Source organism: Python bivittatus, unplaced genomic scaffold (genome assembly GCF_059951505.1).
Source record: "Python bivittatus isolate LINGU-HERP-01145 unplaced genomic scaffold, Pbiv_v1 ctg000060_np1212, whole genome shotgun sequence".
NCBI classification, from domain to species: Eukaryota; Metazoa; Chordata; class Lepidosauria; order Squamata; family Pythonidae; genus Python; species Python bivittatus.
In genome coordinates, this window is record NW_028277044.1 from 9,612,493 (window position 1) to 9,638,556 (window position 26,064).

Sequence of the window (26,064 nt, forward strand, 5' to 3'; positions counted from 1 at the left end):
TCAGGATTCAAGGGGCAAGGATAACTAATCCCGGAAGTTCAAAAGTAGTATATGTTTCTACTATCTCTGACCTGCTCTCAAACAGAAAGCTTTATATTGTAAGCTGAGAGTAGCCAATTCTCACTCAGCTGATCTTGCCAAAAGGTTTCCCATTAACAGTCTTAATATGGGATCTTCCCAGCACCCATAGGACTGCATGAAAAGCGAAGAACAATTTTCTCTGTACTAAGATTAATATGATTAGGAATGATGATGCAGATATAATGCAAGAATTCTGGCACATAGCACTGATTTCCATTGCTATTTATAGGCAATTTAAAGCAGTCAGTTTCTGGCTTTCTTTCTCTTGTACTTCTGAAATGGCAGGCCAATCTTCCCTTTACTTTTGTTTATGTAAGCTTACCAGCCACATGATCAGTGCGAGAATACTGTCTTATACTTAATGCTAGAACTTGTCAAGCCCTATCTTGAGCAGGTCTGCCTTTATACGGCTCTCTCCCTTGCAAATAAGCGTATTGCTGCATCTTTACCTTCTGGTATTTCAAGTACAGGTAGTCCTTGTTTAGTGACCACAATTGGGACCAGCAACTCCGTCAAGTGAAGCAGTCACTAAGTGAAACTGCAACTGGGCTTATGATCTCACTTCAGCTTTCCTTTGATTTTCAGACCTGTGGAGGTCATAAACATGAGGGACTGGCCTCAAAGTTTCTTTTTCATCACCATCATAACTGCAAATGGTCACTAAATAAGTCAGTTGCTAAATGAGGACTACCTGGAGTACATTTTAATACTAGAGGAGGACTAGAGAAACTGATTGTGTCTAAATCCTTGATCAACCCATGTAGAGGTCTCAATGAATTTGCCTAATACATCAGTTGTACCCAGATGAGATCATGGCAGTATATTAAAAATATGCTTCTCACAATATACAGCTTACTATTGTTCTTGTTCTTGAAGATTTTGCTGTAAAATTGAGTTTGGCAATTTTTAAGGAGAAATCTAACTGTCAAGCCCCATAGGGTTGGCAAGCCACATAGATTTCAAAAAGGCATCTTTAATGCAACTCAGACATAAAAATAATAATTCTGAACATTGGAAGAGTAAATTTGCAGGCAGCCTTATAGTAAACCAATTAAGGTAAAGTTGCTTTGAAAACTTTCCTTCCCGTGGTTCCCAGATCAGGCTGGGCTGCTGCTTCTCAGACAAACTGTACTCCTCCTTCCGCTACCTGCTTCCCACAATCTCTCACACCACTGTACAGTACACAGCACTCCAACTACTCCTGACAGCATGTCTTCATTTTTAATATGAATTCATTTAAATGAATAGACCAATGAATCAATGGATAAACATGCCAAAATATGAATATGAATTCATTTAAATGAATAGACCAATGAATCAATGGATAAACATGCCAGAAAAAATCTGCTTATGGCATGGGCAAGGGGAGAAGGGTGGAATTGCTGACCCCACATTCAATTTACTAATGTGATATCTAGCATTTCAGTGAAAGTTGAGAGAAAAGGCCAAATCTGCAAGGCAGTTCGTGAATTCTTTTGTGAATTTCACATTTTGTTGGCTTTTACCTATATAGGAATAATATTTCCTCCTCAACAGGTTTTACTGTTATTTTCTGGATTTGGGGGTGGGAAGGTACTTTTTTGATCTTTTTTAAAAAAATACCAAAACAGTTAGCAAAGCATTTTAAAATAATCTACCACCTGATAATGGTAGATCATTTTAAAATCCTTTGCTAACTGCTTTGGATTTGGATGTCCCACAATGGAAGATTAGCCTAACCAGTAGAGATCCTCTGGATAAAGGCACTGGTCTTACGATGGAAGGGATTGTGCCTAAAGCTATAAGGGAGAAGGATGAGCCATCAGGAAGGCAATCCAATGCCATCAACTGGCATCATCTTTTATGAGTAGAGCAATCTTCTATGTTTTGATTGAACATTTGAAGGGATGATTGAATGGAACTAAGCCAGATTGTGGGTGTGTGTTTCCCTTTTTGTGAAATCTCTGTATGTTGGTTGACAGAGATATCAAAGGAGGATGATTCACCCCTGGTAATAATCCTTGGGTTGAGGTAGTGATGGGAGGAAGAAGGAGAGTTGAAGCAGGCATAAAAGTTGTGACTCAGTATATGTTCTCAACAGTGGATAAGGCAGCAAGTGAGAGCAAGAAAAAATAGTGAACAGATGTTAAAGAATGCTGTAATAAAACTGGACACTTGTACCCCAAAATTAAAAATATGATTAGTAATGAATATATGTTCCTTGTCTACTCTACTCTATCCAAATAAATACAAATGATGGATTTAAATGTTCCCTCCCACTAATTAAGAGAGTCTTCTATTCCAACAAATGCTGCGGAAGACTCAGCATTGCCCCCATTTTTTCTGGATAGAAAACAGTAAAACAAAGTTAAATATGCTTGATTAAAATCAGTGAGATTTTACTTGACATCAATTTTCTAAAAGATAAATGATTGACTATATTGATAAAAGAAGAAAATGTGACTCCTTTTTGAACTTAATGGAAGGAAGCTTGCATGGAAAAGTTTGGGAGAGGTGAACTTCTTGCCATTAACTCTGTAGAAGAGTATGGATGTAAAAGGCTGGGAAAGAGCACCCCCTTCCCCCTCCACCTGTTTGTTTGTTATGAAAAGCCAACACTGAGCAGGTTCCTCTCTCTCAAGTAGATGCAGGTATTTCTAAAAGCAACAGGAATCTCTGTACTTTCTACTTTCTCTGCTTCCCTGTCAGCCAGCTAACTAATAAAAAGAACTCCTAAAGAAGCAGGATGAGTAAGAAATGTTGCTGGAATGTGCCTGAATTTGAAGACTACAGTTTCATTGGAAGGAAGAAGGATAACCCAGTTCCAAGAGAGAAGGTGACAAGGATCAGCAAAGGGGAATCGCTGGAGTTTTGGGGGGGGGACTGGGAAGACAAACAGAAGCTGCTCTGAGCAAAAAGAGTCATGCAACCAAAACCACAGTGAGCAAACTCTGATAAAGCGTAGAAGCTTGTGGTGAAATGGTTCCTCCAGCAGACAGCCAAGACAGAAATCTGCAAACAGTGAAGCTGAGCAAGGGTAGAGAGCTGTACAGTAAAAGACTGTTGGAAACAGGAGCTGAAAGTGAAATTTAAGACAATGACTGGAGTAAATGCAGCAGCACATAAAGAACCAGTCACAAGGTTTAATGGAGACTGTATAATAGCTTGATTTATAGGCAGCCAGAAAAAGAAAGAAGTGTATGAGACTCAGTACATGAGACTAAAGAAAAGTTCTGGAGCACTCCATAAATAGATAGGAATAACAGGAGTAAACCTAGGAAGTCTAGGAATAAACAGAAATATCAGGAGTAAACCTAGGAATTAGAGTAATAGGAATATACCTAGGGATTAGGAAATAGGATAATGTGGGCATAGGAACAGGAAATATCTAGGTTTGGGACTTTATGTTAGTAAAACTGAAATTCTGCAATCACATGAAAATGTCAGTTGGTAAGCATGCATCTGGAAAACCATGGGTTCCCTTTCTTGCCCTCAAGAATGAACTCTGAGTGAACTTAGCTTTTTCATCCCTGCCTCTAAGTTTGAAAAGCATGTCTTAGAATCAAACAATCCACGGTCTGTTCTTTGCTTATCATTACTGCTCTAAAATTAATAATTCAATGATATGTAGAGTTATTAGAAATGTAAGCAGGTATGCCAATTAAAAATCTCTTGGGCTCATGCCAATAAACATCTTCTTAGCTAGCAGAGAGAAGAGTTTACCCATATTCATTGTCAAGTGAACCATGTCCCCTTCCCTTTGACAGATGGGTGTGGGATAATTTGTCTCACATAAATGGAGTCAGTGACTCATGACAGGCTTGGAGCTACACTTTCGTAAGGGTTCGTGAGCTTTCACATTGCCTGCTTAACTGCCTTGCACCACTGCAGCCTCAGGGTTTGGTGTGGGTGTTGATATATTCTAGAAAGGTAGTTTGGGGAATAGAATTATAAATCAGAAAGGAGAAACACTTTTGGATAGTAGACTAAGTGATACTTAGAAGTTAGTTGATTAAAATGATTTTTAATTGCAAATTCCTGTTGTTTATGGTATTGAATTAATATTATCAATTGGTTTGATAAGGCCTAATGTATATTTTAACTGATAGAACTTTTGTACCTCCATTAACATAGGCAAGGATGGTGATGAGACTCTTCCTTAGCCATATATTACCTTCTACTTTGTTTTATGCAATGATATGAACAGAAGAACAAGAATGTTTCTGTCATATTTGAGCTTAGACTTGTAAGTGGGACTCCAACACCTCCACACTGGCAGTGACTTTAAGGAGTCTTTGCACCTAGACATTACAGCCACAGATCTGGAGGTTTTGGTACTGATTTCCTTGGGTTCTTGAAATCCTTTCTTCAGAGGATCCATAGGCTTCCAAAATTCAATCAATTAATTTCATAACAAAAAAAAAAAAAGTGAACATCTCAGAGATTTTGAGATTATTGGCATTCCCACTTGAACTCTTCTAAAATATTGAGAGCCACAGATTTTTTTTTAAATTATTCTTTTGCAGAGAAGGGGTTGTGCCTGTACCAGCTGCAGTGCCCTCATGGACCAGAGGTTGGACAATAATGATGTCAGATACCCTGGGGAATACATTTTTTTAGATCCTGCTGAAGGATCTTATATTTGGGCAACACAAGGGAGAAATCCACAATGGGAATTTGAAGTTGGTGAGATTTATATACATCTTTGAGATGTCAAATCAAATCAAACCTTTATTATGGTCAAAGACCAGCATAAGGAGGGTGGGGTACAGTCAGTTTAAAAAGCATAGAAAATACCTCAGAAAAATAATAATAATAATAATAATAATAATAATAATAATAATAATAATAATAATAAAAAGCTAAAAGATATAAAATAGAAAAGATATATCTAAAAGGGATTTAAAAGAAAAAATATGAAAATCTAGAAGATAAAGTCTAAAAAAAAATCCTAAAAGAAGGGATAGGAACATTAGATGGGTGTAGGGGGCATAAAGGTTAGTATGTGGCAGACTGTATCTATCAAATGAGACAGAACTCTAGTATGATTAACTAGATGCTCATTATGTCTAGTTTATGGCACAGGTCATCATCTGACAAATTTTAATCGCTGCTGCGCAGAACCTGGCAACATTATATCTTGTAGCAGGGTTGGTATCTGAAAGCAGCAAGGAAGTGTAGAATTGTCCTGTGCACCCTGGGTATTTATGCAGTAATGGTGATATGAGTTTAGTACAAGAATCTTTGAGATGAACAGCTGTTATCCTTTGCAGTAAATTTAAGGTAAAATGTCTTTATTAGATATATTAAAATAACAACAGCTACAATAAGCCTTCAATACTGGTTTCTTTACAGATAATAATTTATTCATGACAGTGATTTGATGGTATTTAATTTAAGTTGCAAGAAAAAAAAAAGAATGCCCTTATTAAAACTTTATTTTCAGTTCAACAATTAAAAGCTTCAGAAAGCTAAGAATGACATATCTAATCATGGCAAATAAGTTTTAAAAGGAACCAAAAGTGTCACATTTCTAAATCTTCTATATTTTTCTAGGTCTTAGATTGTCCTAGGTTGATGTTTGTAGACTTATGTACTTGAAAATAATATATTTACACTTATAACACTTCAGTTGAAGTCTGCAATCTCTCTTTTTTTTCTGAATGTGATGCAGAATAAGCAAGGGATATAGAGCAAGAAACAATAAAACCCAACAAACACAGCCATAAAAATTAGTCCTTAGAAGTTCTGTATAGTTATGATAGCTCTGAGCTAGGCTGCAGATAAACACTGAGTACTGTGATACTGTTTTCCCATGTTTTATACATCTTTTCATCTTTCCCCTTGGGACAATAACATTGTCAAACATGTTTTTTCAGACATGAAAGGACAACAAAAATCTATAATAAAAAATGGTGATGGAAAGAATTAAACTAGATGGGAAAGCAGTTGAGTTCAGCATCGGACACATGTAGGCTTTCAAGTTCAATCTCATTATCTCAAGGACAGTTGGAAAGGACCCTGTCTGGGAAGCCCTTGGCAGTTAGTACAGATAACCCTGAGCTAATGGATCAATGATCTGTATTGGGATAAGGCAGCTTCCTGTTTTGACCCTCATGTTCCAATTATGTACAGTGATCTTAACTTGTACAATCTATTCCACAATGTTTTGCAAAAGGATGGGGGAAATGAGGTGATTCTTTCAAGGTCTGTATGATCTGGAGTTCTTGTACTGGAGCAAATTTAAGTCTAAAATTAGTTGTTACCAAACTCTTTTTTTAGAGCCATTCTCAAATTTGAACTTTACAGAAGAGTACAATAAGCCTGTCATTAGGGATTTACTCTTTTCCCAAAAGGGAGACTAGAGTCCTTGTTATTTAAGCTCATCTTTTTTCTTTTTGTGGGGATGAGAGAAAGAAACAAGGTATATTGTGAGTATATCAACATCTTTGAAAGCATGCCCTTTGCTACCATTGAACTCAGTCAGATGTCATTGCTATTTAAGCTTTCTCCTCCTGGTATCTCTCTCCATCAGCTATAGCTGTGCTTGTTAGAGACTCCAATACTGGTCAGTTAGAAATGGCAAGGCCAGTATTAGACCATCACAGAAGATGGGACTCTAATCACCAGGTAAGAAAGGGGCTTGAAGAGATACCGTATGGTTCTGATATTTGCCTAGCAAACTCAGTAGTCTGAAACTGCACTCAGAAGCATATGTAGTTTAAATAGAATTTTACTGAAATACATACAGCCAAGAATGCTATTGAATAATGAGCTACCAGTATGATAAGGCAATAGTTAGATACCTTTATTCCACAATTACCATTTGAATCAGTTATTCCTTGGATTTTCCAAAAGTATTCTCTTACTTAATAAGATATCTTAATACGAATGTGCAAGTAAATCCTTAAGATAGTATTTTAAGGAATATATCTGGAAACAGTTAATGAAAACTTTCCTTTTTCCTGTCTGTCTGTCTGTCTGTCTGTCTGTCTGTCTATCTATCTATCTTTGAAGCTTAGGACATATTGATATGTATAAAAAATACAGCAGAACATGCTGATCACTTGTGTGTTAATAACCTGATTCATATGGCATGTTAATGCCAAAGCTTAGTCATACGAAGACCATGATTGTGATTGTAGTTAAGGAAGAAAGAAAGCCTTAGTAACAGTTTCTATTAGTTATCTAGCCTAGCTATAGGGGTCTGTCAGGGGTGTTGTCTAGCCTGGTTGGCCTAGTTCTTTTGAACTGGTTGTTAGTGTGTATGTTTCCCCCCTACGTTCTAAGCATCAGAAGACAGAGATCTGGTATCTTTCACAGCCTGTGAATGGGAATTGGTTGTGTCCACTCAGGCTGTCTGCAAGGGGCGGGGGACAACCCCACTTGATATTCAGCAGAATGTGGCAGGGTGGTGTGCTTAAAAAGGCACAGGGGCAATAACACAGCCTCACTGAAGGTGACACCAGCCCAAAAGCTTTTGGGAGTTAACTCAAGGCAGAGCAGGAGGTGCAGAAGTGAGCAGGAGGAGCAGCAAGCCCACTACCACTGCAGGAAGTTGTCTCTGAGCATATGGATCCACCGTCTGTCCTCCCTCTATGCTGTTCATTAGCTGTCTAATTTCAATCACATTCTTACTTCCTGTGATATCCAAACCAGGATTAATAACTAGATTCTGGTTAGGCAGTCATAAAGTCAAATCATGAGAGGAGGGGAAAGAATTGTTACCCTGTTATTCATTCTGCCATTACCTGAGTTATATAAATCTTGAGTCTGTGCTAAATATGAGCACATCAACCTCTGTGGCTTGGAATCTGTTTTTCTATTACATTACATCAGGCACTGATATGGGAAAGGAGGAGAAAAGTCTACGAAACTATTGGTTATTAGATTTAGAGTTATTATATTCATGGGAAATAGGGATGTGCTAAACTCACTAATTCAGGACCAGAACATTACTGAGAATCCTAGAATGGTCCTTTGCCCCTCTGAATCATGCCAAACTCTTCTGGACCATGCCATCTATAAATCTTCTATCTTCCTCTAGGTCTTAGATTGTCTGCTAGGTTAGAATTTGTAGTGGTAGCTATCACTGAAGGCATCCAGTTGAACAAACACAGCCACAATAATTAGTCCTTAGAAGTATAGTAATGAAGCTCTGAGTTAGGCTGAAGACAAACACTAAGAATGTTGAAAGTACTGTGATTCTTTACTTTACACATTTATTGTGTTCCATTGTTTCCAGAATTAAGTGTAAACTAGAAGCAGTTCAAGGTGTCCAGGATAAAACAGTCCTGTTTTGTGGCCAGGCCATCTTGGATTACCTCAAACTACTTCTGAATAGGAGAATTAACTTCTAGAAACTGTCAAACTGCTATTGGAGCAGCACGATCCAGATAAGGTTTGGCACGGTCCAGAAAATTCTCCAAAATGTTCCATTCCTGGATTGGTGAGTTTTCATATCCATCATGGGAAAGTGTATTCAGATTCTAGATCTATTAATCAACAAGCTTTTTTTAAAAAAATGTATTCCAAATTGTATAATTCTAATTCCTCATCAACAGATTATGAGACAGTTTTCAGCAGAAAACAAGACTCTCTCCTCAATTACAGCAGTAATGGCTGTGCTATTGGAAGACTTGAAGGTTAGGCTGGAACAGATCATACTGTGGAGAAGGTCTATCTATGAGGTTGCTAAGACTGATTGATAGTGCACAATCAATCAATCAGCAAGACTCCCACAGAACCAGGTTATTAAAGTTACTGAAATTAGGATTACAATTAAATTTATCAAATTAGGAGAAGCTAATAAACACCTAATAATTTCCCAGAGGATTGGTATAAAAAGTATTGTGGGTTTTAATCTCCTCTTTTATTAGGAGGATATGCTGAAGCTTCTTTAAATAAACTCCAATCTCCCAGTTTTAGCAAGGCAAATATTAACAGTCCTTTCCAAAGCAGGTGAGGATTCTACTGTGTGTTCCAATTATAAACCTATTTTCTTGATAAATGCAGATGCCAAAATTTTAATAGCTACCTTGGCCTACAGATTACAGCTTGTTCTTTCAACTATTGTGCACTGAGCTCATGGTGGATTTCTACAAGCCAATAGGGTTCAGATAATATTAGACTGGTGAATTATGTACTTGCTTTAACTCAGTGTCGAATCCAGCAGCTATTATTTCTTAAGATGCTGAGAAAGCTTTTGATATGCTAGGTTTTGAAGTGGGATTTGCTTTACTTTAGATATCCTTAATGTTTTATATTTTGGAGTGACATATTTTGTCTGACCCCTAGGTCACAATATGGTTACTAATGTTGTATCTTTTCTCCCTAGTTGAATTTATACTGTGATACACATCAAGGATATCCTTTTTATCCTTTTCATTTTAAAGTAGTTTTGGAACTTTTCCTCTGTATTTTTAGAAGTTCTGAAAATACTAAAGGAAATACAGCAAGGCGAGGCAAATATATTTTATATATATGACTGAAAATTCCATTCTTAATCTCATTTTTACTATATGAGTTTGATATTCTGCCTAGTTGCCATTTAAAATGGGATAATTAGACTTGATGCGATTGGTCTTAGTTATAATTTTGTGTTTTAGATTGTTTTCTATTTCTTGTGTTTATCATTGTATAAAGATTCTGTAGAGGGTAGAGGGAATGGCCTTGAAGGACAGCAGGAAGAACTGCTGCCATGGCAATAATCACATAAAAAGGGCCTGAGCCCAGATCTAGAAAGTAACTTGAGAAAATGTCTCAGACAAGCCCCTCGCTAGTTCAAATGAAGGTGAAGGGAGGAAAGGGGAAACACCTCCAAACTTGTGAGATTCTGTTTTTATTTATTTATTTCATTTTATTTATATTTCAAATTTGGTCACTGCCCATCTCATTAGGAAGTGATATAGCTTTTCCAATAAAAGTAGTACTGACCTACATGGTATTGATTTCTTAGTCTGGTCTACCTTGCAAGGCTGACAGATTCTTGTGAAGCTTTCTCAAATGATAAATTTGAACATATTCCTCATTATATAAAAATGAAAGAAAAATCAGAGAAATTGTCTAGAATCTGTTTGATTCTGTTCCTTATCTGAGGTAAGATAAATATGAAAAAGATGAATTTGAGGTTGGTTTACAGTTTAAGAAATCTCCCTAATTTTATGCACACTATTCTTATTCATACTATTTATAAATTAATTCAAGATTTTCACTATGTAATAACAATTTACCTTTTATGACTAGCTTGGAAATATGCTAATGTGCAAAATGTAGTTGCCTGCATGCTGGTCAGCGTGAGCTATTACAGTACATCGGTGTGACCTAACCTTTGGTGGGCTTGGGACGGGGCAGTGCTGAATATGAGGGTGATCTGGTTGTGACATCTGTCACTCCATTGATCACCAGGATTGATTCGGCTGATGTGGCTGGCTAGGCGGATGTCCTCTTTCTCCCTCAATGCTCCATAAGTGTTCCTACCAAAACTGCATGGTGGAAGAGGATGACCATCCCAGATAGGAGTATACTGATTTTTAGTTAAGGGTAAATGATAGCTGTGCTCCTCTGCTAAAACATCCAAAGAAGTGCAAGGTCCATTCTAGCCCTCCTTAATCTCTCTGTGGCCTTCAATATTAACCAGGCTTAGAGGGTTGGGAGTGGAGGGCCCTGTTTTACTCCTCTACCCAGGACCAATTCTAATCAGTGCTGGTGGGGTGGAGATTAGTCCAGCCTGAGAACTCTGCTTTGTGGGTGCTTCTCTCTCCCCTCTCCTTTTTAACATCTACACAAAGTGGCTGCAGGATGTCAACTGTTGGCATCAGTTGCAACATCATCAGTATGCTGATGATATTAAATTGTATACTCTTTCCCAAGCCGTCCAAGTGAAGCTGTTCCTATTCCAGTATCTTGAGGCTGTGGGGGACTGGATGGAGAAGAACAGGCTTCAGATCAACCCAACCAAGACTGAATGGCTGCGGGTTTGGGGCCCCACTGATCCTGGAACTGAAGAGATGTCATCTTTAAATCTAAGTGATGTTACTCTGCCTTGCTAGGATTCCCTGTGCAATCTGGGGGTCCTCTTGAACTTGCAACTCTTGCTTATAGAGGACATTTTGTGCACCAATTGTGCTCATTCCTGAAATAGGGAGCCCCGCTCTCAGTCATTTATGCCTTAGTGGGGTTGTCCTTGAAGATCATTCAGAAGCTCAGTTCATCCAGAATGTGGTGGCACAGGGAATAACTGGTGTCTCTCATTATGTTCACATAACCCCTCTACTGTGCAAACTGCACTGACTCCCAATAGGCTTCCTAGTACAATTCAACATGCTGGTTATCACTTATAAAGTCTTACATGGCATAGGACCAGGTGATCTATGGGACCATCTAATCCTGAGGATATATGCCCATCCCACATGTTCCAACAGGGGGAATACCCTCTGTGTCCCTTCACTGAAACAATGCCATCTTATGGGAGCCAGGGGGTATGCCTTCTCTGTGGTGGCCCCTGCCCTTTGGAACAATCTTCCCCTGGACATGCAGATAAGACTCTTTGCCTGGGCTTTGGGATCAGGTTATGCTGAGTACTGTAATGGTATGTGGGAATGACCTTGGGAGACAGGGGGAAGAGCTGCAGACTAGACAACCATAATGCAAAAAGTATCTCAGCCCACGGAACAGGGGGGCAGTGGGAAGCATTTCAGAAGGGACCTTCCCTAGTTTTCTGGACAGTAAAAGTGAAGGAGGGGAGAAATACTTTCAGACTTGCAAGATTGATGATAGCCCTCTGAGGTAGTCCAGACAAGAAGCACAAACTATGATTACTAACACTATTTTTATTGAAGGTTACATTAACATAATCTTGCAAGTAAAATAATAGACTAAAATAGTTATTGCTTTTTATCTGGAAAGAATGTGTATGTTCAGAAAACTCCAACTGCTTTCTAAATATGTGTCATCTCACCTTTCCTTGTTTTCTCTTACCTAGTGCAGAGTTTACAGTCTCAAAATAAATGTTTATGAAATGTAATCCATTTGGATTACTGTAATACACTCTACAAGGAACTGCCCTTGAAAAGCATTGGGAAGCTACTGCTGGTACAGAATGGGGTAGCCTGAGCAGTGATGTTTGTGTCCTAATATAGTTGGGTGACTCCACTGCTTTGAGAGCAGTCTTGGTTGCCAATTGGTTTGCAGGTGCAATTCAAAGTGTTGGCTGTCATCTCTAAAGCCCTACATGGCTATGGACCCGGTTACCTGAGGAAACACCTTCTTCTGCATTTATCTACCTGTCCAACCAGATCAAATAGGATTAATTCCCACCAGGACCTTGATGAGGTCTCAGAAATAGGCATTTTGAAGAACCCTTATTGGTAGAGATCTGGTCAGCTTTATCCCTCTTGTCTTTAAGAAAACCATGAAGATCCATCTGCTCCATATTGCACAGGAGAAGGATGTATTATAACTAAAGATGGAGTTCAGGGATGCATGTTTATCCCTTTTTTTAAGCTTGTATAATTTTTATATGTACTTTGGGGTTATTATTTTATGTTGGCATTGTTAGCCACCCAGAAGATCTGCAAATGGGTGGCATTTAAGCTAAATAAATAATAAATAGATAAATAAATGAGATTTTCAAAATATTATCTTGAACATTCTCACCTTTTAAAGATCATTTCTCAAATGAAGAAAAGTAAGGAACTTTGGCTTGACTTGATGCAACACAAATGTGGGAAAAGACCTAGGGAAAAAGCAATAAGAAGAATTAACAAATCACTGATCCTTTTGCACTACCTAGATGGTATGTGTCAAAATTATTCCATTGCTAGGCTTACTGAATAAAGTGCATTTAACCTGAAAAAATCCAGTTTGAATAGGAATATTGGGATTCAATATTCCCAACAGGAACTATGGATTCAAATTCCATTTGCATTTGAATTGCATTTGCAATTCAAATGCAAATTTCATAGTTTGATCTGATCACATCTTTGATCCAACACAGTTTGTCAGAGTCAGAACAAACAATTAGCTGAGGCATTCACTGTTCCACTTGGAAGAGTTTCCCCATGCGATTTATTTATCTATTTATTTCTAAATTTATATGCCACCCACTCCAGTCTCTCTAGGCAGCTTACAAAAATACCCATTGAAAATTCTAAAAAAGTGCTTATCGCATATAAGATGACTCTGCTAAAAAGTTGGGGCTGTTCATCGTCCAAAGGATACAATTACTTTTTGCAGCTGTGTTTTAAAATCCATAACTTTTTATACGAGTCCCTTACATTATTTTTCCTTTATTGTAGAATTCTATCCGAAACCTCATTATTCCAGCAGTGAGATACTGTTCCCCATGAGACTTATATATCTGTGTTAAGCTTTAATATATTGCTACAGATGCTTTAAAATAACATTTATGCAGTCTTTATGGAATTAAGGGCAACTTCCCATCTGTGAACACATGCAATGGAATAGAATCTGCTTGTAGTGGACTGGTGCATGGATCTGATGATTAATATTTAACGGATGTTGGTCTTTTATGTAGGTCAAAAAGAGAAGATAAATAGAGGTGCTGTAGCATTTTCACAGGCACCCTCTTTCTGCCTCCTGATTTCCCTGAATTATTAATCAAAGGAAACTGTTCTGTCCAGCCCATAATGTGCACCCTGAGAAAACTCCCCAATGATGATGATGCCTCCAGGAGAGCAGCTAATTGTTCCAACAAGTCCTGATTTCATGTGCTTTTCTGAAAGATAATCCAAATTGTACTTGTAGCATCTAAAAATATTGTAAACTGATGCAGCTTTAGCTTCATTTGCCTCGCATTTTCTTTTTCTTGCAAATGTTTTTTTCCCTTTCTGCTAAAATAGAGGCAGCTGTTTGCTATGAAAACAAATCCCTCTTCTTCCCCTTTTCTTCCCAGCCTACTGTTTCTGCACTGCAGTAGGATGCTCACAGTTGGTTGTAAATGTTCATTCACAGTTTTTGAGTCTCCCTGTTAGCTATTCCAGAAGACATGGGGAAAATAGAGCATTTTAAGGCACTTTGTTTTCATAAATCCGTTTTATTTCAGTAATGCCACTGAAGTTTTATATTCAATTTCTTTATATCTCTCAAGACCTAGTTATAAACTTAGGCAAAGGGTATGTAAAATATTTCCTCTTTTGGGAGAAGGAAAGGATGGAAAAAGAGATAATAGGAGTCACTTGTTTCTCCAGTCTTAGACTATCCTGCTGCATTGTTAATATAAAAGTGACTAACAGAAAAGATTGTGGAGAACAGAGATACTGGAATAAATAAAAGAGAAACGAGATTCTTTTCAGTAATTCAACAAGGTGATGAAAAGAAAATGAATAGAGCCACTTGAACTGGAAGGCCAAGGATGGGAAAAAATTCTTCTCTCTTTCAGTACTAATATATATAGCTCTGAAGTTCAGAAATTTCATGTATTCCAAAGAATGACTGCAATAGTTAGAAGGATTTTTCAATATTGCAGTTTTCTCTGGGACCAAAAGAGGCATAGACAAGTCACTTAGCAGTACGCAGCTTTGTGAAACAACAAACATTTAAAAAATTCTTTTAATTAAAGAAAAAATGCTTTGCAAAACAAATCCTCAGCTATCAGTTTTGGTACTACACCATTTCTTCGGCACACATACGGCCATGTGAACATGCCGGAGACCTTTTTATTCTTTCCAACATAACAATCTTTGAATGAATTTATGCAAAGGAGTTCAGAAGTTTGCTGTTTGTGTGTTTATCAGCAGTTCCAAAAACTGGGGGGGGGGGGGAGACCAAATAGGGTATGGGGCAAAAACCGGCAAAAAAAGAGATCAAGTTAGAAAATAGCCAGTTCTGCCCAGGAGCTAGAGAAGTGGGGGGGGGGGGGGAGGGAAATCCCAACGCATTCCTATGGGAAGATAGTTGGCCATCGGCTTGAAATGTTTCCACTCCTCTGTTCGTTCGTTCTTTCTTTCTATTAGAATTTTTAAATACAATAAAAAGTACAACAAATTAAAGGGAAAATAAAAAAAGATAAGATAGAAAATAAGAAAAAAGAAAAGAAAAGAAGTGAAAGAAAAAAATATAGAATTATGACTTCTTCCCTTCTTTCTATCAAGTAGTTGCCATCTTATTCTTTCCCTTCTTCTTTCCCCTTTTAATCCTCAAATCCATAAATCATCAATTCAGTCTTTTCTTCTTTCAACAAAAAGTCCATAAAAGGTTTCCAGTCTTTCAAGAAAGGCTTTATTTTTTTTTTTCTCTGACCAAACTGGTCAGCTTTGCCCCCTAAAATAGGTGGCATGAATGAAATAAATATATTCCTTTACTATTATGGTTTGGGTTTTTTAATTATTATTTATTATGCTTGCATTGCATTTTGGGTGTGACCTTTTTTTTTTCTTACAGGAATGGGGAAAACTAGTAAACATTGTAAATATTTTTAAATGATAAAACTTAACAGTTGCTTGAGCACATTCTGGGAAAAGAAGGTCACCACCTCTCTGAATAAATGGTTCTGCTCTCAAACTGTTCTTACTGTTATGTAATTTTTTTCTTACTTTGGAATCTGCCTTCCTGCAACTTAAATCTCTATTTTTCCATGTTTTGAACTCTGGAATGAGGGAGGACAGATCTTGACTTTCTTCTGTGTGACATCCTTTCAGGTATTTGAAGAGTGTTATATCAACCTTCAGTCATCTCTTTTCAACGCTAAACATACCCATTTCCTTCAATCTTTCTCCACAGGGCTTAGTTTTTAGTGCTCTGATTATTTCTATTGCCCTTCTCTGAACTTCTTTCAGTTTCTCTGAATCTTTCTTAAAGTGTGTTGCCCAGAACTGGACACAATTGATGGCATCTGACCAAAGCAGATAGAATGTGGAATAATTACTTTCCATGATTTAGAAATTATACTTCTGTTGATATAATCTAAACTTGAATTTATCTTCTTTGCAGCTACACTCCTGGCTCATATTCAAATACTATTCCCAAATATTTTTCACAAGTACTGTTACTAATCCATGTATCCCATATTCCAAGTGATATAGAAATTTTAATGAGCTAGATACCTATCCTCCACATTGTGATGCTCAATGTAATTTCAGGTCTAGAAACTCAGTATATTTAAATGAAGAAAACCTAGCTGGTTGAAGCATTATAAAGGCCCACTGTAGGCTTCCATAAAGAGCAAAGGCTAGCAGAGCCGATGAAAGGAATATGTTTTCTTTCCATTCTTTTTGGCTTCTTTCTAAGGTTAAAGCATTGGGCAAAACTGAAGTGGCTCAAAGTCAATTGAGGAGGTCATTTGGAATGAATTTTTTTAAAAAAGGGAGAGAAACCGCCAGTGAAAAAGCTGGGAGGTTAAGATGCCATTAAAGCAGAACACTGGTTATTTTAGGTTAAGTTATTAGAACCATTATTGGTCACTGTGTTTTAAATTATTACTTATGCTGATTGCAATTTTCATTAAAGAAATCATATTTACTAATTTCAGCTGGTGAACATGCTGTGGTCTGAAAGTTCCTACAGTATCTTATTTTGTCATGTTAGTTTATCTGAATTTACACATTCAGCCATATCAAAGCAAAGTCTTACTCTTCCCTTTACACAATGGATTGTCATAGCAATTTATTTTGGAAGTGGCAGGGGAAAGATTTAGGAAGTCTGGACTCAATGAACTGGCTACAAAATTATTTGGTGACGAGGACAAGGGGCTCCAAAAACTCAAGTGAAAAATAAGAAAAATCTGTTACCACTACCTAATCCTTGCCAAGTTAGGAAAACAAGCTGGGCAAGAACTATTTCACAACTCCTACCACAATGGAAAGCTAGCATCAAGTGAGATAGTCAGTGGCACCCAAAAATGAGATTCTCGCTGGCTTCTTTAACTTGATTTATTGAAAGGAGAAAGGGATTAGATTACAGACATACCAATACCAGGATGGTTTTTGTGTCCAGAAGCCATTTTATCTCCCAGCCTGCTAAGGCAGGAACTTTCTCAGCCTCTTAACCACCATGTATGAATGAGCAAAAAGGTTGTTCTTTTAACTGATAAGAGAGGAGTGTTCACATGTCCAGAATGGGAATCTCTTTCAGGCGCTGAATTTACCATTTTGATTACACAGTAAATGGGGCTCTCAGCCCCATTTTACCTCCAAAAGCATCTTTGTCAGTATAAAAATAAGCATGAATGTTGCTGCATTCGTCTACATAAGGAAAAACAGTAATATTAATTTGAGGGGAGATAACATGAGCATTAATCTTAAGGTAAAACCAGTAAATATATTTATTAATTTTTAATGTGTGTTAATAGTTGTGAGCACAGAAATATAATGTAAATGCTGATTTGGATAATTTATTCCAAGGCCATGGATATAATTTTGCATATTAGGACATCAAATGTATTTTGCTGATGCCCCCCACCATGATTCATGACATGTGAATATAAGAATACAGTTCCCGACTGCATTTAAAAATGCAGTTTGTGCATGTTAAATTTCCTGAACAATGAAGAAAGGGGCTCATGTATTAAAGTATTCTCCAAGCCTATAATTTTACTGTAAGGGCTATTATTACTTCATAAACTGCAAGAATAAAGCTCAAACAGGGTTGTGTATTGAATTCAAAAGGTTAAATTACAGGTTCTGCAGTAAATTGGCATGAGGTTTGATATGTATTTTTATTGCTGACACAAGCTAAAGCCACTGTATGGCTGCAGTTTTTGCCAGCTCCTGGACATAAATGTGCTGCATTTTCATTGTTTAGGAGAAGAAATGGTCAACTGCAGACCACTGGCTTTATTAGCTAGTTGATTTTGATCCCGCTAAAAAAGTGTATAGAGTGTCATAGGAATAGACTGGCACTGAAAACAGAGAGAAAAAAATTAAGTCCTAAAACTAAGTAGAAAATCCTGTAGATTGGGTATAATTCTAGAGAAAAACAACTATGAATAACTTAGGTGTTTCCAGTTGCATGTATCACCTCTTAGAAACGATGAGGAACAGGCGAAGACAATGTATAAGGTATTTGTCTTTTTTATATTAAAAGAGGCTACTTGAATTTGTATTTTTCTGGAGGACAATAAGAAAATATGTAGGAGTATTTTGGTATGTTTTTTATCTTGGCTGAAAAGCAGACTGATGAAACACTTCTTGAAGACTGAACAGTGCCCAGAGGCAAACTAAGAAAGTACATTACTTAATTATAGAAACACTGAAATTCAAAGACAGAAAAATATTTTCTGGAGAAGTAGACTTTGATTTATGCAAAGTATATACAACACCATGATTACTCATGACTGGGTTCCTTCAGGTGCTAAAAAAAAATATTTCTCCTTTTCCCCAAAATATGAGTAGTGGTATCAGTTCAGGATATTGCGTGTTAGTTTAGTCCATACGTGCGTGCTTCTCCCTCAATGGTTCCATGTATGAATGCAATCTAATACCACAGAACTTTCATTCAACATTTTTTTTCTAAATTGCAGTTTTCTGGGTTCATTTCACCCTTTCAATATCCAAAATGCATAGATCAATTGTTCCCTTTACCACTCCCCTTTAGTGAGCTGTCAACTAAAACGTACGTTAGGAACATTTGTTATGAATTATACACTGTCATATGGATTAATATGCTGAAGATGTAACCCCCCATTTTTCTATTCTTTAAAATGAGGATGGGTAATATTTTAACTCCTGTGTCCCCTTTAGAGTACATAGAGGAGTTTGATCCTGAGTCAGCCAGCTTTCTCTTTAAAGAATGAAGTGGTAGCAGTGGCACCAGCAATTATAACCCCATTTTTAGTTAGCTTCCTGACTGATAATTTCAACCTTATGGGTATAGAAAAATGATATGAAAGGAATGATTTAGGTTGCCTGGATTTTATTGCATATGTCTCAAGATATGGGTACTCCTCTGAGAAGCTAAACACATGGAAAGAAGACTAGCTTCTCTTTTTCAGATATTGTTGGCTTCAGAGAGGTTTCTTTGTTTTGCTATGTGTTGGAAATCATATATAATCCCCTTCCACTGTACACTGTATATTATATTGCTAAAGCAAAATGCACATCTCATTTTTTTCCAAGTATCATTTACTGTAAATCATTAATATATTTTAAAAGTCATATGAGATAGAACCCTCCAACTCCTTCCACCAAAATTAGCATGTTTTTGTTCAGGAGTGCAGATGAAGATCTGACTCAGAAAATGACACATCTGACAAGTCTCACAGAATGAGATTATTTCTTGTCTAAATTGCCTTTAAAGACTGAGCTGTGAATGGATTTTTTTTTTCTGTTAAAAACTGTAATTTAGTTCCCTGTGCTGTACTTGCTCTTTTGGTATGTACCAAAGTAGGACAAGGAGCATCTCAGGTATATTTTTGGCCATGTAGCAGTGAAGGACAAGAAAGTGAGAATAAAATAAAGTCAGAAACAGGGGTGAGAATAAAGTTTTCAAGGTAACAGTTCAGGGACCACTTGAGACAATCTCAGCCAGATGGAAAAATATATGACAGGAGTCCTCTTGATGGTTGAACATGGCATTGTTGTTATACTGGTCTGTAGTATATTGAAATATTTAATATGTAGAGCCATACCTTTTCTTTTCTGTTGCTTTTTCTGTTGTTTTTTCTTCTTTCCTTCTCCTTTCCTTCTTTCCTTCCCTCCTCCTCCTCCTCCTCCTCCTCCTCCTCCATAGAGAGCTGAGGGTAGTCTTTCATTGCAAAGTTGCTTCACTATTACATTAAAGTGAATATTCTCTCCTCCAAAAAACCAAAGGATGCCAAGTACCTTTTGCATGCTTCCTGAGAAACTTTCCAGTCTGAAACATTTTCCATTAATGCCGTGAACCATTCCTTACTGGCAAAACTTCTAACTCAAAAGCCTCAAGGCAAGGCCTCTGAAATATCAAATAGGAAAGCCTTCAAACACTTTCTCTCAAAAATGTCCACAACAACCTATTGCCAGCCTCTGGTTTACTATTCTATCTGGATAAGATGGTGGGTTTTTAGGCTAACCATCCTCCAACCCTGAAAAAAAAAGTTTAGATCCTAGGGAAATTTCAACTTCTCCATGGTCGGTTAATAAAAGATGGCCAGTAAGAATAGCATTTGATGTGTGTGTGTGTGTGTGTAGATAAACAGACAGAGATAGAGATATATAGATATATACAGTAGATATATAGATATAGATGATATAGATATTGCTTTGGAGCCTAGGTTGCAGATGTTTTGGTTTGATTACAAATTGTTTTGCTTTGTGTTGGGAGGAATGGAAAATTAAGTGCCCTCCTTGGCTGAATTGCCTCTCCTTGAAAAGGAGAGAGGCAGAAGTGACCCAGAAGCATTGCTGAATGCAGAAAGAAAGAACAGGGCAGACGTTACAACATGGCAATAACTAACAGCGGGCAAAAATGTTCAACAGGGCTACAGATGGTGCAGCCTACAGCATCCCAGTAACCTTCCTGTTGGGACAGAGACTCTTAGAACTGTGATCCACCGCGCAGATTTATGATGGTCAGGGATTCAGGGAGTTCCTGAGTGCACCAGGTCAAGAAGGTTGCCATATACTACCTGTAGTAAGTTAAAATCATTGAGGAAGTATTTAGTTTAGATGGAGAAGGAGTTTTGTATCAGCAAGAAAACTACAATAAAGCAGAAGCCATTTCCCTGAGTCTCAAATGAACAAGAATGGAACCACCATCCTTGCCAGGGCTGATTGTACAAATCACAAGCAGAGCTGGTATGAGACAATTGTTGTTACAATCCCTCACCACAGAAATGTGGCCATCTCCTTATCCTTAGCTCATATACTGTCAGAGAATGATAAAAATAGTGATTAGAAGTTTAAAAAGCACCAACAGTGTTGTCATTAATAGGCAGCCTGGGTGGGAATTAAAGAATGTGGGAGCTTCATTTGTAAAATAACATGAAAAACCTCAGGAACAGATTAAGAAGAAAAAGCAAGGGTGAACCCCTTGAAACAGTACTATTTTTAGATGTTCTGTGAGTGACTCTTAATATGGCAAGGGGATGGGCCAGTTCTGTCATCAGTTTAATAAATTTGTTAGTAAATTGTTGCTAATAAAAATGATTGGCAGTACATTCAGGGCTGATGAGAAATAACATACTTCTTTCTGTAATGTAAAATTCACTGCAGAAGTGCGCCAGTTCTAGACTGCTCATGTTATACATCTGTTCCACAAGCTGCATTGCTTGCCAATATACTTTTGGGTTCATTTCAAGGTGCTGCTGGTTACCTGTACTATAAAGCTCTCCATGGCATGGGATCAATTGACCCTCTCTGATCATGTCTACTTATTCCATCCACATCTGGCAGGAAAGGCATGTTATGGGTCCCAACCATTAAAGAGTGCTACCTGGTGGGACCCAGGAAGATAGCCTTTTCTCTTTGCTGCTCCTGCACTATGGAACATCATTCCCCCTGGAGATCAGGTTGGCCCCAACCTTGTTAGCTTTTCACAAGGTCCTGAAGACATGGCTTTGTTCCCAGGCCTGGAGGCTGGAGTGTCTGTTGGAGCCTGTGAATTAATTTTGTTGAAATACTTGCATTGTATCTGTAATGATTAAAAAAAAAACTCTGTCTATTTATTTTGTATTGATGTTGTTCCACCATATATACGGTCTATCTGTCTGTCTGTCTGTCTATCTCCATCCAGAGTCACTTGTTTGAGACGGGTGGCCATATAAATGGAATGAATGAACAAAAAACAGAGATAGAGATGAAGCTTTCATTTAATAAATGAAAAATTAATTAATGTTGTCACTTGGGAGAACTGTGATACCAGAGTTTAGAGATTCCTCAAATCCAGATGTTCAGGAAATGAGTTCATTTAGTTAAAATTTAAATATTTCATATTGGATTATGGAAAATTCACTCATGCCCAGAGCAAACTCTACTATCTCCTTTGCCTGGCACTCTTTTTTAATAGTCAATGCTGCTGCTACAGCAGAAATATTGCTGTTACAGCTATTCTGTGGAATAACAAATAAATCTAATATAATGAACTATATTACTTTCAGAAAAGACTTTCATGTCTGAAGAAAGCTGGTACCAAAGGCTGGTGATAATATACTTCACAGCAATTAACAAGAGCACCTACCTATGAAAAATCAGACAATTTAAGAAGTCTATGCTTACACTTATAAAACTGCTAAATTCTTAGGATCCTTACTTTAAAAAAAATATTCTTCAAGGTGGTGTCACTGATTTACAACTGAGATACACAAGCAGGTCAAATTTGCATATCAGATCAGGTATTTAGAATTTCTGTAATATAACTACCTTAAAATGCATTCAAATGTAACACTTCTGTAATTACGTGGGGAAACAGTTTATAAAAATAAAGATGTTTAAGCTTTGCTGATTAAGTTTTCAACAGGAATATGGCATTTGTACAGTTCTTTCATGGGAAGAGAGAAAGCAGATATTCTGGCACACCTGTATAATGTAAAACATTTAGTTGGGTCATGAACATTATTAAAAATACAGCATCTAAGCATGGAGATGGAGTAACTCTGGTTTCAAGAATCAATCTCTTAAAAATGGAAAAGAAACCAATCCAAAATGATGACTTTTGGACGGAGGCAACAATTTTTTTTTTCTTTTCATCTAAGCCAGACAGCTGTTTTCCTACCCATTTTAGCAAGGCTTTGGATTTCAGTACAATATATTCCTCACAATTCATTGATTCATATATACATACCCACATGCTTTGTGGCATGTAACATTATGCAGAGTGCCAAAAAAGGAGTTAGAAACAGAAGAAGAAAACAAGACAGACTAGTTTGATCAGAGGGGCCTGTCAATGTCACTTCCCTACCCTATGGCTTTTGTCAAGCGAGCCTTTCCCATAACTCTTAAAGCAACTGCAGAAGATTAGGTCATCAGACTTAGTCACATACATGCAGCAACTAGAGCTGCTTATTCTATGTAAAGTAGGATCTCTGACCTAAACTCTAATTTGCAAACCAAATCCCACCTGAAGCTTTATGCAGTGTTGCTCTTCAAGATAACAAGATTCCTTCAGGAAAAATGATAGGAGAGGGAAATTCTCTACAGGGAACAACTGAGATTCTGACCAGGCTACATAGAACAAAAAGTAAGTCTACAAGGTCTGGACTGGAAAACTCTGAATAGCACTAGATGGAACCAGAAAGCTGGTGTTTTCTATACCTGTTTGTTGCCATCTAGTGGCCATACCATGGCAGCCCTTTTACGAGGGGGACAAGACCCCCATGGCATCCATAGCCTAGTTAGTATACTATCAAAATTCCAAATATGCTCGCTGGGCCACCAAAATTGGAAAACCCTGAATCAAAAAGATACATTTTGTAGCTCATAGTGGGAAAGTCTAGTCATTTCCACAGAACCACCATCAGAAATAATTTTAAGTCTCTTGATCTCCTACTAACACCAAAATGCTAAGATGACCATCAACCAGTCAATGCTCCTTCCAGCTGATCAGCAGGAGAATATAAATACTGTCATTCAATCAGTATCCTGCCTTGATCAACCAATAGTTCTAGAACAAAAATAACTCTTATTGAACACAAAGGAATATATAGCTATTGCGCCCAATTCCTGTTTTTGGTCCATGTTGTGTGCTTTTATCTGGACAAGTAGTGTACAGAAATGTGAGCAATTGCTATGAGGGGAAACTTCTTGGCTGCAAACCTGATTCCTCTTTTATTTAAGACTCTTGCCAGATGCAAAGGTGAAATACTGTAATAGCATATTGGCAATTTTTGCTAACCAACGCAGCCAACATTAAGCAAATGTTTGTAGGTTTTCGATTTAGTATCCCTACTTAAAACCCTCCTGAAGTTTCTTTCTTTGACCCAGTGCTTTCCATTGCAGATGTTTCATCAAGTTTTTTATCAAAGGAAAACTAACAGCAACTCTGGGAACTTACCGTATTTTTCCAACTATAAGACGATACTTTTTTCTAAAATCCTTACCCTAAAAACTGAAGGGCGTCTTATTCAAGGAACTAAGCCAAGGAGAGAACCGCATGGTTGCAAAACTGCCCATACTTTGTTTCTGCAGAGAGGCTTCCTTCTATTACTAGCCTCCAATCACGAGTGAAATAGCTTGTCTCCCAAGCAGACTTCCTCCAATCACAAGCCTGATGTAACTGACGTCAGCTGATGCTGAACAAACCAATTAGAGGAAGGCTGTTTGCAGAGACAAGCTATTGGCAGTTTCACTCGTGCTTGAATGTAATCAGTTATGCAAAAGAGCCTGGAAATAGAGCTGCAGAGAGACGGTTTGGATCTCCTCCCACCGAGTGTATCAGGTAAATATTAACTAATTACTAAATAAAAATGTGTTCTGCACTATCTTTAAAATACTGATTTTTAAATTTTGGGCTAGAAAAGTGGGGGGTGTCTTGTACATGGGGGCATCTTATTGTTGGAAAAATACGGTAATTAATGTCGCTACACAAAAGTCATACAATTAAAGAGTCCAAATGGAGGGGGAAAGAGTGTGTAAGAAAATAAACAGGTAAAAAGAAAGCAAGAACTTTATATACTATATTTCAAAATAAATGTACAATAGACTCAATACTGTCCACACCGCATACAAATTTTGATAAAGCAACAAGATCCTGCAAATTCTGAAGGGGTAGAACTTTCTTGACAGCATTTGAGCCAATATAGTTGTTGAGATAAAATGATAAAAAAGCATTTACCTGATTATTATCATAAATGCATCTTATCTTTGTGAATCCCTCTATAAGAAACCCCAACAACAGATATGAGAAAATGAAGGGGCGGGGAGGAAGAATACTCAAAAAGAGAATTGGGAAGCAACTGACAAAGGGTGAATCTGGTATCCATAGTCACCTATCATATAAATTTATATATGGGATCTAAGCTGCATCTCCCATCCACCAGAAGCCAAAACCAAAATTTTAACTCCAGGGAATGAAAGGGATAGTGGGAAGAGCAGAAAAAGTCCTCATCCTCATAAAATGACACGTTCCACATCTACTAACTACAGTAGCTGGATTCACACAACATGTGTACCAAGTTAAGTGTGGATCTCTCCTTTACTTCAACATTAAACTCATAGAACTTACAGTTCATTTCAAAGGACACCACCTTATTATAGCCTGTATCTCTGCCTGCTTACTTAGAAACAGTCCAGGTTGAACGATGCTTATTCTTCAGTAAATTTAGATTTCATCCCTATCTTAAAACATTTAATTGAAATCAGGGTTCCTATATCTGTGCTGCCACAGTAGATGGTAACAAAGAGATAAAGTTTCTTATCTCTAACTCTTCTAACTCTCACTGCCATCTCTATTTTTGCAATTCAGATATAGGAGCCCTGCTTGAAACATTCTAAGTAAAACAGGATCCATTGTATTTAAAGTAATTTCCTAGTAAGTATTAGGACGGCTGTCTTATGGATCGTTATCCCCTGTGTAGTTTGCTTAGAGGTAAGTCCTATAAAATGAACAGAGTTTAACTCAAAGGAAGATTATACAGGATGCCAGCAATTTTATTGTACAGCAATCTTATTCTGACTTTGAGAATGTTGTTTATTTTGTCTTTGATTTAATGAAGAAGAAACACCCCTTGCTGCAAATGTCCATGTTCAGCCTACCTCTCATTTGTGGAAGAAAGAGACAAATTGCTTCTGGTTAATTATTTATATCCCCAGAGAAAAGTTGACTTTTGCACACGTTAAAAAAACAAAACAAAACTTGACCTTTGTTTACACTTTCCATTAGATGTGCTGCTCTGCATGGTGTGCTAGGTAAGGAGGGGCCACAGGTGTAGTCATTAGAGAGGAAAGAAGCCGAGAGAGAATAAAAGGGATACAGCTGGGAACAATTATTTTTCAGACAGAAGAGAAAGCACCTGGTTAGAGACCTGCACTTTCCTGAAAGGTGAATATTATAGGCGACAGGATTTGAAATGCAGCAGGGAGGGTATTAGGAGCATGAACTGAAGACAGCACTGTTGGATTGCCATTTTTGCAGAGA

The 26,064-nt window shown here is 37.5% G+C and overlaps 1 protein-coding gene and 1 long non-coding RNA gene across 7 annotated transcripts in view; one reads left to right on the top strand and one right to left on the bottom strand.

The window, feature by feature from the left end:
* LOC112540187 (uncharacterized) overlaps positions 1-24,137 on the bottom strand; it is a 73,592-nt gene extending 49,455 nt beyond the window's left edge. For 2 of the 3 annotated variants that reach the window (XR_015795386.1, XR_015795388.1), the window contains exons 1-2: positions 23,983-24,125; positions 12,718-12,796 (exon numbers count right to left, since the gene is read on the bottom strand). This is a non-coding gene — a long non-coding RNA (uncharacterized LOC112540187). Of the gene's footprint in view, positions 1-12,717; positions 12,797-23,982 lie in introns of all 3 variants that reach the window. The other variant, XR_015795387.1, reaches the window with a different exon arrangement.
* Positions 1-26,064, top strand: part of FGF14 (fibroblast growth factor 14) — a 303,346-nt gene that overhangs the window by 95,150 nt on the left and 182,132 nt on the right. The window contains exon 1 of one of the 4 annotated variants that reach the window (XM_088136480.1): positions 24,267-24,366. The exons of 2 other annotated variants lie outside the window; for them this stretch is intronic. In XM_088136480.1, the coding sequence (XP_087992606.1) occupies positions 24,300-24,366 (67 nt within the window). In that variant the 5' untranslated portion in view covers positions 24,267-24,299. Of the gene's footprint in view, positions 1-24,266; positions 24,367-26,064 lie in introns of those variants that run through there. One more of the 4 variants, XM_088136483.1, reaches the window with a different exon arrangement.